Raw genomic sequence first — 15,019 nt, 5'->3', positions numbered from 1 at the left:
GACCGGGGTATGAACCCATGTTCCCTGCATCGGCAGGCGGACTCTCAACCACTGTGCCACCAGGGAAGCCCGGAAGAAGTATTTTTAAACTTAGAGCCAAAAGGCAAAGAAAGGGTAAAAATAACAGATTTTGAGGATAGAAGAAGTAGACCTAATGTGTATAATAGGAGTTCAATAAGGAAAAAAAAGGAACAGATTGAAGAGAGGCAATAATTTAAAAAACAGGAAGAGGTCTCGAGCTGAAAGACAAGACTAGCTTCAAAGGGCATGCTGAGTCCTTGGCAGAATTCATGGTAATAATAAATGTCAATTACTAAGTTCTCACTCTGCTAGGCAGTGTTCTAAGGGCTTTCCATTTATTAACTCGTTGAGTCCTTACAACAGCCCTACAAAATAGGTACTATTATCCCCCCTAATTCAGAAGAGGAAAAATGGTTAAGTGTATAGTCAAAAAGTGAACCCAAGAGATTTGACTTCAGAGCCTTGACTAAACTGCCTCAAAGAGCAAAGACCTATATTTAAGCAAATCCTGTTACAGTTTATGAACTCTGAAGATCAAGGGTGAAATCTTACAAGTTCCAGAGAGAAAGAGCAAGTAATCAGCAAAAGAAAAAGAGCCTGTCACCAGAGTTCTGATCTGCCTCACCTTAAGCCAGAAAGCAGTGGGAAAATTTATCTATACTACTGATTGAAAAGGACCACAAGCCAAGGTTTCTCTAACCAGTCAAATTATTCACCTATCAAGCTGATACAAAGATTTGCTGATATACCACAATTGAATAACTAACCCCACCTACCTTCTGATGAAAATACTCAAAACAAGGGAATTCTAATAGTATTTATTTAACCTTTGTCTTCGCACATGCAACTCCTTCTGCCTGGAATAACTCCTCCCTTTCTTTACCAGTCTAACAACTCTGTTTTTAATTAAAATAGAATTGATTTACAATATTGTGTTAGTTTCAAGCGTACAGCAAAGTGTGTGTGTAGGGGTGTGTGTGTGTATATATATATATATGTGTATACATTTCAGATTATTTTCTATAATATGTTATTACAAGATATTGAATATAGTTTCTTGTGCTATACAGTAAATCCTTATTGTTTATCTATTTTATGTATAGTAATTTGTATCTGTTAATCCCATACTCCTGATTTATCCCTTTCCCCTTCCCTTTCCCCTTTGGTAATCATAAGTCTGTTTTCTATGTCTCTGAGTCTGTTTCTGTTTTGTATATAGATTCATTTGTATTATTTTTTAGATTCCACATATAAGTGATATATAATATTTGTCTTTCTCTGACTTACTTCACTTAGTATATTCTCTAGGTTCATCCATGTTGCTGCAAATGGCAATATTTCATTCTTTTTTATGGCTGAATAATATACCATTGTATATATATATATACCACATCTTCTTAAGCCATTTGTTTCTTGATAGACACTTGGGTTGCTCCTGTGTCATGACTATTATAAATAGTGCTGCTGTGAACATTAGGGTGCATGTACCTTTTCAAATTAGAGTTTTCGTCTTTTCCAGATACATGCTCAGGAGTGGGATTGCTGGATCATATGGTAGCTCTATTTTTAATGTTTTTTTTTTTTTTTTTTTTTGCGGTACGCGGGCCTCTCACTGTTGTGGTCTCTCCCGTTGCGGAGCACAGGCTCCGGACGCGCAGGCCTAGCGGCCATGGCTCACGGGCCCAGCCGCTCCGCGGCATGTGGGATCCTCCCAGACCGGGGCATGAACCCGTGTCCCCTGCATCGGCAGGCGGACTCTCAACCACTGCGCCACCAGGGAAGCCCTATTTTTAATTTTTAAGGGAACCTCCATACTGTCCTCCATAGTGGCTGCACCAATTTACATTCCCACCAACAGTGTAGGAGGGTTCCCTTTTCTCCACATCGTCTCCAGCGTTTATTGTTTGTAGACTTTTTGATGATAGCCATTCTGACCTCACACCTCATTCTTAACATCACTTCTTCCAGGACATCTTTTGCAACACCATAAGTCTGAGTTTTATGCTCCTCCTAAATGCTCCCATAGCACCCTGTAGTTCCCCCATCTTGACACTTGTTTTCCCTGTAAAATTGTAAGCTCTATGAGGACATAGGCAGACTATGCATGTTTTGTTCACTGTGGTAGCCCCAGTGCCTAGCATAGCGCCTGGAGTATAGTAAATTGACTGAGTGATTAAAATTTATTTGTAGTCAAAATTCACAAATCTTTTTTGCTACCCTACTCAGATTGTTCTAGTAGTAGCTATTCAGGGAAAATAAAGCTTTAAGTTTGTCTTCATTAGATACTTAAAGCCCTATTCAAGTATGCCTTGTTTATATTTATTCATCTTGTGACTGTTTTATAAAATTTTAAATTCACAAAAGTTCAACATAAATGAGCTTATAAAACTTTTTCCATATAGAATTAATTTATGTAAGTCATATTTATAATGCATATTATCCATATTGGGTTCAAACTTCTATTTGTTATTTTCAAAAGGCAGAATTAAATAGGAAAGTGTAGAAATGAATTTACAAGCTTAATCAAAACACTCAGAGATAGTGGTAGTACTCTAAAAAGAATGGTGTTAATTCTATATTTTTCTCTGTTTCTCTGCAGATTAAAGCTAAAAATTATGACAAGGTCGAAAAGGTGAGTCCTCTTAAATATTTTGAATGTATGCTGAAGTTTAATTTAGGACTTAACGTATATAAGGCAAATACAGTAAAATGTTAACAATTGTTGAATCTAGCTAGTGATTATATAGGAGTTCATTGTACTTATTCAGCCCTTTTGTATGCTTGAAAATGTTCATAATAAAATCTTGGGGGAATTCCCTGGTGGCACAGTGGTTAAGAATCCGCCTGCCAATGCAAGGGACACAGGTTCGAGCTCTGGTCTGGGAAGATCCCACATGCCACGGAGCACCTAAGCCTGTGTGCCACAACTACTGAGCCTGTGCTCTACAGCTCGTGAGCCACAACTACTGAAGCCTGTGTGCCTAGAGCCTGTGCTCTGCAACAAGAGAAGCCACCGCAATGAGGAGCCTGCGCACAGCAACAAAGAGTAACCCCGCTCACTGCAGCTAGAGAAAGCCTGCACGCAGCAATGAAGACCCAACACAAAAATAAAAAAATAAATAAATTTTTAAAAATAAAATAAAATTTTGGAAAAGAAAATAATTAGACTCTGCTGACCAAAATTATGAGAATGATTTTGATTATCTAAACAAAATAGAGGGAGTTGTTATTTGACATCTATTTGTAAGAAGATAAATTTATGAAAGGAGCTGAATTTGTTTCTTTAATGTTTCATTTCAGCTATGTACATGTGAAATTTATTTAACTGTGGATTCTGATATTATTTTATTGTATTTACAGCTATTTCAGAGATGCCTTATGAAGGTTTTGCACATTGACTTATGGAAGTGTTATCTTTCATATGTCCGAGAAACCAAGGGTAAACTACCAAGTTACAAGTAAGTTAAATCAGGAGCTTAAGAATGCAAGTCATCCCGAGGCACACAGTCAATCCCATAGAAACTCACACCTCTTAACTCCAGAGGGTGAAGCAACTTAAGGTTTGAAAAGTCAGGATTCTCTGAGAAGTCAGTAAACCATGGAAAAAAATGCTTCAAAGAAAGCCACTGGCATTAGATTTATTCTGGAGAATTGAATCATCCAAGCCCCTCTTCTATATTGAAACACTGTACATTTGCAACTCCAAAGCACTTTGTTGACAGGCTTGTTGACAAACTTTAATAAAAAGCATCTTATTACTTGTCATGGCACCACTCCTGGCAGGTTACATTGTAATATGCTACTTAAGTATTCCAAGGCATCTTTGACAATGGTATTGTTGTATAGTTGACCTCCTCACTAGGACTTACCCCCACCTATCTGTCTTTGTTGAATCCAAATAATGGACCTTCTCAAATGCTGTTTTTGTATATGACAAATAGGCAGATTATTTCTATAACCAGAATTCTATCTTTGTTTTTTTTTTCTTCATTATTGTTTATTATCTTACACTGAAGAAGTTCTTTCTCCCTAAATTTTATGTCAGAGCTAATAGATCTTTAGACATAACTTACCTTCTTAATCAAAGAACCAGATATTTCCACATTTGAATCTTCTACATGTAAGATTAGGCAATTTAAAGGCTATAAAGAGGGGACTTCCCTGATGGTCCAGTGGTTAAGACTTTGCCTTCCAATGCAGGGGGTGCAGGTTTGATCCCTGGTCGGGGAGCTAAGATCCCACATGCATGGCCAAAAAACCAAAACATAAAACAGAAGCAATATTGTAACAAATTCAATAAGGACTTTAAAAATGGTCCACATCAAAAAAAAGTCTTAAAAAATTAATAAATGATAGAAAGATAAATAAAACATGGCCTCTATCTTTGATAAGCTTACAAGTAGTAGGTAAAAGAAACAAAGTACATAATGACATTGACAAGCTAAACACAAAAGAACTTAGTCTTATATTTTGTTTTTATACTTGCAAAGATGTCTTTACATTTTGTTTGTATAAGCGGTTTAAATGCTGTTCTGATCATATGATCAGAAATCATGATTATGTTTTAGCTGTAGATACATTTTAATAACATGCAATTTTTTCTATAAGAAACATGTCTTTCATGTTTATTTCAGAGAAAAAATGGCTCAAGCATATGACTTTGCACTGGATAAAATTGGAATGGAAATTATGTCTTATCAGGTAGAGTTAAATTTTTTTTAATACATACGTTTAAAAAATTTGAAACTACGAAGAAAGATACTAACATTTTATTTTATTTCTTAGATTTGGGTGGATTACATCAATTTCTTAAAAGGCGTGTAAGTATTTTTATAGTTTTATTTTCTGTGTGAACAGTTGATTTAGCTATAATATAATTGATGGCATTTCTTACCCAATGCCAGGGAAGCTGTTGGATCTTATGCAGAAAATCAGAGAATAACAGCTGTTCGAAGAGTTTATCAACGAGGTTGTGTTAATCCCATGATCAACATTGAACAACTGTGGAGAGACTATAACAAGTATGAAGAGGTAAATTAGGCCACAGTAATTTATTCTTATGACCAAGCCATTTAAATTTTTATGCACTGTGGATTTGTGGAGGCTAGCCTTTCTAATATCAGGTACCTGGATATCAGTGCTGCATACGTTTGTTTTCATATTGATTGTAATGAAAGAACCATTCCTAATGTTTTGAGAGTCTCATTTTACTGTTGAGTTATTTTTTGAGAATACTCTGGGAGAATTATAATTCTTACCAAACCATTTTTAATCAGTGCTAAACCATATCCACACAGTCATACACACACATGTTGCCACTGATCTCTTATGAAACAGTTCCTTTTTAGAACTGCTTTTCTAGTAGTAATGATGAGTTGCAATGCCCCTCTTTCACCTGGTTACAGTGATGTGATTATTCCCTTGTAATTGTGAGATGTAGGGCTGTGGTCCAAGATCTTTGTCTCATAAGAAAATGATTTAACAAACTGAACTAATAAGCCCATTATGTAAACATACATGCCAAGTAAGCTCTATCTTTAAAAGAAAGTTCCTCACATGTCCACTGTGATTTGGAAGAACTATGTAGGGTATTGAAACTGTTCCCTCATAGGCATGAGCAGTGGTTCTCAAACATTTTGGTCTTGGGATTTTAAAAAGTATTAAAGACCGCAAAGAACTTTTAATTTTAATGTGGCTTTTACCTATGAATATTTAGCATATTGGAATTAAAACTGAGAAAGTTTCAAGATATTTATTAATTCATTTAAAGTTTACAGTAGTAGACTCCTTATATTTTAACATAAATAGTATTAAAACAAATATTTTCCAAAATAAGAAAAAATTCAGTGAGAAGAGTGGCATTATTTAATATTTTTGCAAATCTCTTTGGTATTTAGCTTAATAGAAGACAGATTTTCATATCTGCTTCTAAATTCTATCTGCTATGCTGTTGAATGTCACATAGCTTCTGAAAAACTCCACTGTATATTTGTGAGAGAGGCAAATCATGTCTTAGTATTGTTTGAAAATTGTTTTGATCTTATGGATCCTCTGAAAGGATCTTGGGAAACAGGAAGCTTTGGACTACTCTTTGAGAACTACTCGGCATGAATGATAATGTTTATGTCTCCTTGCTACCTCTGTATTTATTATTTATTTATTTATTTATTTATTTATATTTTTTATTTGTATTTTTTTATTTTTTGCGTTACGCGGGCCTCTCACTGTTGTGGCCTCTTCTGTTGTGGAGCACAGGCTCCGGACGCACAGGCTCAGCGGCCATGGCTCACGGGCCCAGCCGCTCCGCAGCATGTGGGATCTTCCCGGACCGGGGCACGAACCCGTGTCCCCTGCATCGGCAGGTGGACTCTCAACCACTGCGCCACCAGGGAAGCCCTATTTTTTATTTATTTTTTAAAATTTATTTTATTTATATATTTATTTTTGGCTGCATTGGGTCTCCAATGCTGCGCACGGGCTTTCTCTAGTTGCAGTGAGCGGGGGCTACTCTTCGTTGCGGTGCGCAGGCTCCTCATTGCGGTGGCTTCTCTTGTTGCGGAGCACAGGCTTTAGGCATGCAGGCTTCAGTAGTTGTGGCACGCGGGCTCAGTAGTTGTGGTGCACGGGCTTAGTTGCTCTGCAGCATGTGGGATCTTCCCAGACCAGGACTTGAACCCATGTCCCCTGCATTGGCAGGCGGATGGATTCTTACCACTGCACCACCAGGGAGGTCCTGTATATCATTCTTTATTAGTAGAATTTTATGTGAAATAATTGGTCCTTTCCAAATCATTCCCTCTCTTTAGAAATTCCTGACATATGGAAACTTACTGCCATCTCATAACACATAGGCAGATCCTCCTTCATCTCTTAAGCATATAATGTGATCAAACCTTTATTTTACTAACCAAAAACCTCTTAAACACTTTAAAGTAATTTAGCAAATGAATATACTATATTATGCTAACATTAAAATATATTTAATTTTCAAATAATATGCATTTTTCTTTTTTTTTTCCTTAGGGTATCAATATTCATTTAGCTAAAAAAATGATTGAAGATCGGAGTAGGGATTACATGAATGCTAGGCGGGTAGCAAAGGTATGGAATTCTATCAGGACACTTACTATATTGTTTGTTGTGAGTATGTTATTTATACAGGCGCTTTCCCTATCTGGTATTACTCTTAATATTTTCAATCATTAGCAGTCTTAACTAATGACAATTAATTACGTTGTCTGAGCAGGTGATTATTTGAAGCAAAATACCTCTTTACAGACATGTTAAAGGACAAAATAGAATAAATCAAGTTTGGAAGAAATTATTTTTTAAAATATAGAAACAGAGGTCATAGAGACAAAGTTCTACCTAGAATTGATCAAGTAGTTGTTATCCATCCCTCCTGTCGGCTCATACATATCCGAATACTGTAATAATCTGTGGTCTAATGACATAGCTATCAGGGACCGAGTTTTGTCTTGTGTACATAACTTTCCATTCGTTGACACTGTTAGAAGTTAGGGAAAATAGCCTAGACTATGAACTATTGAAATTTTAAAAGACAGATAATTTCTCCAAAGGTGGCAGTAACAGTGCCACCAGATCATCAGTCATGTTGATCTGTCAGCTCTTCTGTCCTGAAGAGTGACTTCCTAGATCACCTCCAGAGAGGGCCCAGGGCTGTTCTGTTCACCCAGTCCTGGGAACCTCTTCTTGGGTAGGTAATCTTCTGTTATCTTTATTCCTGCTCTTAAATAGTTTTTAGGTTATATTAACAAAGTAGTATTTGGAAAAACTAGGTATTTTGAACAAAGTATTCCAAACAGATCAACTCCATTTCATACATCTGAGTTGTTCCTCAGCTTACCACAGAATTCTAAATACTTGTTGTCTAGGAATATGAGACAGTAATGAAAGGTTTGGACCGCAATGCTCCCTCAGTGCCTCCTCAGAATACTCCTCAAGAAGCTCAGCAGGTAGATATGTGGAAGAAATACATACAGTGGGAAAAGAGCAACCCTCTTCGTACAGAAGATCAGACTCTTATAACTAAAAGAGGTAACAAGACTAACCCTTCTGGGACTCCAATTATGTGTATGTTAGGCCACTTGATATTATCCCATAGGTTACCGAGGCTGTTTTTTACTCCCAGTCTTTTTTTCTCTTATGTTCTTCAGATTCAGTAATTTCTATAGATCTGTCTCCATGTTCACTGACCTTTGCTTTATCATATCCAATATGCTGGTGAGCCCATCTAGTGAATTCTTCATTTCAAATATTCTACTTTTCAGTTGTATAAATTTCCATTCTAGAAATTTTTATGTTTTTTATAGTTTTCCTTTTTCTGTTAAGATTCCATGGCCAATACCATCTTTTTCTTTATATCCTTGAACATTTTTATAACATTAGTTATAAAATCCTCGTCTGCTAATTCCAACATCTGAGCCATTGTGGTGTTGATTTCTTTTCCTCTTGACATTTTTTGTTTCGTCACAAGTCTAGACATTTAAAAAAAATTTTTGGACATTGTACAGATGTGTAAATGATACATAGTAAAGACTAGATTCTGTTATCTTCCTCTGAAGAATGTTGAGTTTTCTTTTAGCAAGGAGTTAAATTACTGGCAGGTCTCCTGGACCTTGTGGAGGCTTGGTTTTACACTGTTAGGATGAGTCTCTGTTAGTGGCCTTCATCTCACAGTAAATCTCTTAGTCCTGGGATATAGTCTTTACTCCCAAGTTATAATGGAAAGTTCAAGGTGTTTACTCAGACTCTCTTAACTTGATGGGACTCAGATTCCAGACTTGGTCTCCATTACAGTGGGCAGCTGATGAGATATCTATCCAGCTCTTTCAGCTTTGCTTTCTGCTCTGGCTGTTTGTATTCTTTCCTGTGTATGTCTATTTTAGAGTCAGTTGAAGATTTGAGGGCATTAGGCCCAGATTTTCAGCCTCCACCTTCTGTGGCTCTCTTTTGGGGGATCTTCCCCCTTAATTTCCAGCTGTTCTTGTAACCCAGAACTCCATGTTACTTACCTCAAGCCAGTAAGACTTCAGCATTTGGCTTGAGTTCTAGCTATCCCAGAACTATACACATAGGGGTTTGTACTTGTAAGCCATATTAAATATATATCTCACCTAGTATGATTCCAATTTTTTAAAGGCTCAGTCCTCTCCAGTTTCTTTTTCTTTTGGTCATTCTCTAGTGCCTTTAAACAGTTGCTTTTTGTATTTTTCAGTTTATGATTTTTTTTTTTTTCAGGAGAGTTAGTCTGATACAGACTACTCTGGCACTGTCAGAACTAGAATTTGGAACTTAAAAAAAAAAATTCCTCAATCTTGCCTTGCTCTCTCAGCTGGAGGCCTTTGCAAGTACTGTTTCCTTTGCCTACACCATTTTTGTATCTACTCCTGTCCTTCTTGCCTCTACTTACTCTCTCATCTGACCAGATTCTACCCCTTCTTCAGGTTTCACTTAGATATCAGTTCCTTAGTGAAACCTTTCTTGAGTCTCTAAACTATGTTAAGTCCTGGTGCTGTAAGTTTCAAGAGTACACTCTACTTTCCTCATCATAATACTTATCACTTACCATAACTGCATTCTTAATATCGATCTTCCCACTATACTGCAGACTTCTTGAGTATAGGAAGTCTTATTTACTGGTATATTCACAGTGTCTTTCACATTCCCTAGCATATAGTTGGTACTCAATAAATATTAATTTAATAAATGATGAATGGATGGGGTTTGGGTGGATGATAATGCCAGAAATCACTAAAGTTTTTTTATTTCCAATTATCATTCATTACTGAGGGCTCTTAGCCTAAAAATTGAGTTGTGATGCTTATATTGATAGTTTTGTAAATAATATTTATTCTAATTGAATGTTGCAAATGTCTTCCCTTAGTTATGTTTGCTTATGAACAGTGCCTGCTTGTGCTGGGCCATCACCCTGATATTTGGTATGAAGCTGCCCAGTATCTTGAGCAGTCAAGTAAACTGTTAGCAGAGAAAGGGGTGAGTATTTATTTGTTTCTCCCTTTTGGTCTTTTCATGGTTTTGATATAGCAATAATTTGCTAAAAGTATAGCACTGAATTTTGGTAATGAAGTGTAGGTATTGAAAATTTTAATCTTATGTCACTATGAATCTTAGTGACCCTCTTATATGATTAGACTACCTTAGTCAGAATTAAAATATAGTGGCTCTTCTTTAATGTATTAAAGTGATGAATCATTTAGAGTACTTCTATGATTCTTCTTTATGTTAAAATAATGGAAAAAGTCTTTGGAATTTTTTTTTATATTTATTTACTTATTTATTTATTTGGTTGCACCGGGTCTTAGTTGCAGCACGTGGGCTCCTTAATTGCAGCAGGAGGGTTCCTTAGTTGTGGCATGTGAACTCTTAGTTGTGACATGCATGTGGGATCTAGTTCCCTGACCAGGGATTGAACCTGGGCCCTCTGCATTGGGAGCACAGAGTCTTATCCACTGTACTACCAGGGAAGTCCCTAGGATTTCTTAAGAATCCAGAAATGCATGTGTCCATAGGTATAAACATATGAGTGTGTGTTTTATTCTCTTTCAGCTTTATTGAAATTATTGTAAGTGAGCTTTCTTTTTTCTCTCCTAGGATATGAATAATGCCAAATTATTTAGTGATGAAGCTGCTAATATATATGAAAGAGCCATAAGCACTTTATTAAAGAAGAATATGCTTCTTTATTTTGCATATGCAGATTATGAAGAGGTGAGTTAAAATATTTAGAACTTTCTTGTAATTGGATTTTTTACTGCAGCACTGAATTTTTTTCTGGCTGCTTCTTTGCCAGGCATATTACTTTTGGAAGACAGAGATAATGCAGAATGAACAGTTATTAGTCCTTAGCTCATTATATATTTATGCTCAAAGCAGATGCCTTTGTGGGGTGCAGCCTCTGGATTCCTCAGAGCTCAAATGCTGCTTGTTTATGAATATATATTTATATCCACTTCTTCTCTACCACCTTAGAGTCGCATGAAGTATGAGAAAGTTCACAGTATATATAACAGACTTCTGGCAATTGAGGATATTGACCCCACCTTGGTAAGTAACTTTACAAGTCTCTTTCCCACTTTTGCAGTCTGCTTTAATTTAAAAATAAATTAATTTACATAAAGTAAAATTCACTGTTTTTGTTGAATTGTTAGTTCTATGAATCTTGACCAATAACATAGAGTTATGGGACAACCATCACAATTAAAATACAAAACACTTCAATCACCCCACAGAAATTCCCTCATGTGACCCCCTTGTAGTCTCCCCTTCCCTGTCTCCCAGCCCGACAATTGCAGATCTGCTCTCTGCTCTTTTCTTCTGTTGTTGTTTGTAAGTGCAGCGCTATGAACCAGCCACAGTGGGGCTTTCTCTAACACCTTCCTTGTGAGCATGGCTTGAATACCACATAATTGTTGCTTAATAAATATTTCTTTTTAAATAAATGGAGGCAGGAGAAACCAACATTCTGGGAAGCAGTTGGACAAGAACTCACTTTATCCTGAATTCAACTCTGTAATTGTGGTTTTCAAAGCCCTGAATTTCTGCAAAAGTGCAGCAGAGCTCTTTCAGTGGGAGGGGAAGGGGAGGGGCCAATGCGTGGGGCTCTAGACCCTCTGCCTCAAGTCAACTACAGCTATACTCCTTTTTTTGTCTGTTTATCATGGGATTCCACTGCTCTAATTGCTTGCATTTAGTCATCATTTTAAAATACATTTAGCAAACTGATCTGTGCTATGCACTGTGCTAGATTCCAGCAGTATAATGACACATAAGTAAAATTCCTTTCCTCAAGGAACTCATAGTTCATTCATCCATCTATTCATCTGTCTAAACTGGGCAATGTAGTTTGACATCATCAAAACTGAGCAAATCAGGACCCTGCTCATAGTCACCCTGTGTACAGTCCAGAGATGTTTTTTCATTGAACAAATATTGCATACTCATCATGTGTTGGGCACTCTGTAGGTGCTAAGTATAAAATGACTCAAATAGTTTATCAATAAAGTTACATTATATGGTCTTTAGGAAATAGAGTAGTGGGCTTTTAAAAGTAATAAATCAAGAAATACTAGCATTTTCTAGTATTTTCACTTTTATTCCTTCCTTAAGATTTAATTTGCATGTTCTGGAATTAGATAATTGTGATGACTGCAAAACCTTGTGAACATACTAAAAATCGTTAAATTTACATTTAAAGGGTGAATTTTGTGCTATGTGAATTATATCTCAATTAAAATATTAATTTGCACATCTTTAATACCAGAAAAAATTTGCTTGTGGATTTAAATAGTACACTATCTATAATCTTTTTTATTTCTCAAGTATTCAAATTTGCTTCCTTATACAGCAAAACGTGTTAGTACTGAAGTAAGGTGAACCTGTATGGGATGCTACAGGGTTCACGTTTTGCCTAGTCTGTAGAAAACAAATACTTTTTTTGTGTAGGTATATATCCAATATATGAAATTTGCAAGAAGAGCAGAAGGTATTAAATCTGGAAGAATGATATTTAAAAAAGCAAGAGAAGATACCAGAACCCGCCACCATGTCTATGTTACTGCAGCACTCATGGAGTATTATTGTAGTAAGGTAAGTCCTCAAATAAAATATAAAGATAAAATAATTTCCTTCATATGAGATAAATTAATTAAAAGAAAGGCAGTCCTAATTTCTGTCATTAAGTTTTATTATTTATTTATTTATTTATATCTATCTGGTTTTTTGGCCACGTTGGTCTTCTTTGCTAAGCGCGGGCTTTCTCCAGCTGCAGTGAGTGGGGGCTACTCTGCCTGTTAGTTTATACCTTATTAAACTCCATATTTATGAATCTGAATCCCCTTGAATGGTTTTTAGCTCTGTAATTTTTACTTAACATAATTTTAATCTCCATTTTAATTCTTAATATACCTTGTCATATTTAGATGTTATAGTTTTAATATTCTTTGAGTATCTTGTCTGACACTGCATGGAAATCAGTAGTTTCCTCTCTACTTCTAGGACAAATCTGTTGCCTTTAAGATTTTTGAGCTGGGGCTAAAGAAATATGGAGACATTCCAGAATATGTCCTGGCCTATATTGACTATCTTTCTCACCTCAATGGTAAGTAGATTCTAGATCTGTAATGGTTACTTAATATTAAACCATCAATGTCATTCTCTGAAATTATGTTGCTGGGTTTTTTTCTTTCTCAAGTGTATTATATTCTGTCATCACACCAGAACCAGGCACTTGATAGGCACTCAAATATTTGTGGCCTGTCAACTATGAATTTACACTTATTGTATAATGGTTGACGCCTTTTGATTCTGCAGAATGGTCTTTAATTTAGCATCAAAGTCCCAACAGTAATAGGGTAAAGCCACAAATCTCTAGCCACGAAAACTCAAAGATGCCCAAGTAGTAAACTGCTTTGAGGCTACTGGGGAAGATATTTCAAAGGAAACATTATGTTTATAAGCATCTTTATTTTCCTATTTTGTTGTAATAATAATGACCATCTTTTATTGAGTTCCTCCCTTATACCAGGCACTAGGCTAGAGGATCTGTATTTATTTTTATGTATGTATCTTATTTAGTGTAGTTAACCACAGTCCAGGATATGTAATTTCTTGACTAAAAATGATCTGGTTTAAAAACTGATTTAAGAAAGAAATATGAAATTATGTGCCATGTAAATAATTAGATGTAAATTAGATATCACAGGTAAATATTAGTGATTTTAATGATATTTTAGAAAAATGTAGCATTCTGTATACCTAAATAGTAGAAAAGAATAAAACTTAAACATGAATCAGCTTAGTGATTCTACTCTCTGGAAAAGGACTTAACTCCAAAAAGTGAGACAGTGGAGCATTTAAGACTTTTGAGCTGAGGCTAAAGAAAATTTTCATATAATTTTCTTGTATGAAATGAATGTTCCTTACCAGTTTTATATTGTTTTGCTTGATTTTTTAGAATAGTTACTAAGATGTACAATATTTTACTCTAAAATTGAGGATGAACTCTGATGTCAGCATTATCATCTTCTAAAATCAGTGTCTTAGTTTGTTTATTCATCAACCCATCATTTATTCAGTAGCTTTGGTTAGTAAGGTCTGGAAATACAAGAACAGGACTCCACTGTTACCCTCAGAGTATTCTCCTGGGGAAATCAGATGTGTAAACATAATTGCATCATCATTTGATTCTTAATTGTGGCATAAATTCTGGGGTTAGGTGTATAATGGTGTTTCAGATTTCTCATCTGCAGAATGGTTATAATAAGAGTACCTTTCATTGGACTGTTGAGATAATTAAATGAACTTTTGCATGTATTTGACTTATATATGGAATGTGGTAAGCATACAATAAATGTTAACTATTTAAGCTGATGGTGGCAGTCATGAAAAGCATGTGCTAAATTCTGTAATAGAGCCCTGAATGAATTACTTTGGAAGCACAGAGAGGAGCGTGTAATCTAAGTTCCAGAGCTGTGCTATGCAATTATGGTAGCCACTAGACTACTAAGTTTCGAGCCCTTGAATTGTGGCTAGGCCAAAATGAGATGTGGTGTAAGTTAAAATACATACTGACTTCAAAGAGATAGTAGAAAAGAAATGTAAAATATCTTAATAATTTTTCATATTGATTACATGTTGAAATGATAATTTAGATATTTAGGTTAAATAAAATAAATTAAAATTAATTTCACCTGTTTTTATATTTTTATTTTTGTTTGTTTTTGTTTGTTTTTATTCTTTTAAATGTGGCTAGCAGCAAATTTAAATTATTGGATAGTGCTGTTCTAGAGGGTGAGAGAAGGCAGCATGAGATGGGTCTTGAAGGATAAGTAATCGTTTTCCTAAAGATACAGGAAAATGCATTATTCCAGGAGAACACAGCATGTAATAAGCAGTGGAAAGTTATGTGGAATGGCAAAAAATGTGTCTGGAGCAAAGCTTGGAATAAAGCTAAAAG

At 35.6% G+C, this 15,019-nt stretch overlaps 1 protein-coding gene across 1 annotated transcript in view; it reads left to right on the top strand.

Annotated features, from left to right (window-relative positions):
- CSTF3 (cleavage stimulation factor subunit 3) overlaps positions 1-15,019 on the top strand; it is a 71,534-nt gene that overhangs the window by 46,691 nt on the left and 9,824 nt on the right. Inside the window, exons 4-15 of the mRNA XM_082844005.1 lie at positions 2,621-2,653; positions 3,382-3,479; positions 4,656-4,722; positions 4,807-4,841; positions 4,926-5,052; positions 7,045-7,122; positions 7,917-8,079; positions 9,929-10,038; positions 10,657-10,773; positions 11,035-11,109; positions 12,508-12,651; positions 13,060-13,162. Coding sequence (XP_082700131.1) covers positions 2,621-2,653; positions 3,382-3,479; positions 4,656-4,722; positions 4,807-4,841; positions 4,926-5,052; positions 7,045-7,122; positions 7,917-8,079; positions 9,929-10,038; positions 10,657-10,773; positions 11,035-11,109; positions 12,508-12,651; positions 13,060-13,162 — 1,150 coding nt within the window. The remainder of the gene's footprint in view (positions 1-2,620; positions 2,654-3,381; positions 3,480-4,655; positions 4,723-4,806; positions 4,842-4,925; positions 5,053-7,044; positions 7,123-7,916; positions 8,080-9,928; positions 10,039-10,656; positions 10,774-11,034; positions 11,110-12,507; positions 12,652-13,059; positions 13,163-15,019) is intronic.

Source organism: Leucopleurus acutus, assembly GCF_964270905.1.
Source record: "Leucopleurus acutus genome assembly, chromosome: 8".
Lineage (NCBI taxonomy): Eukaryota > Metazoa > Chordata > Mammalia > Artiodactyla > Delphinidae > Leucopleurus > Leucopleurus acutus.
Note: the sequence above shows the minus strand (reverse complement) of the source record. Positions and strands in the feature narration are given on the sequence as shown.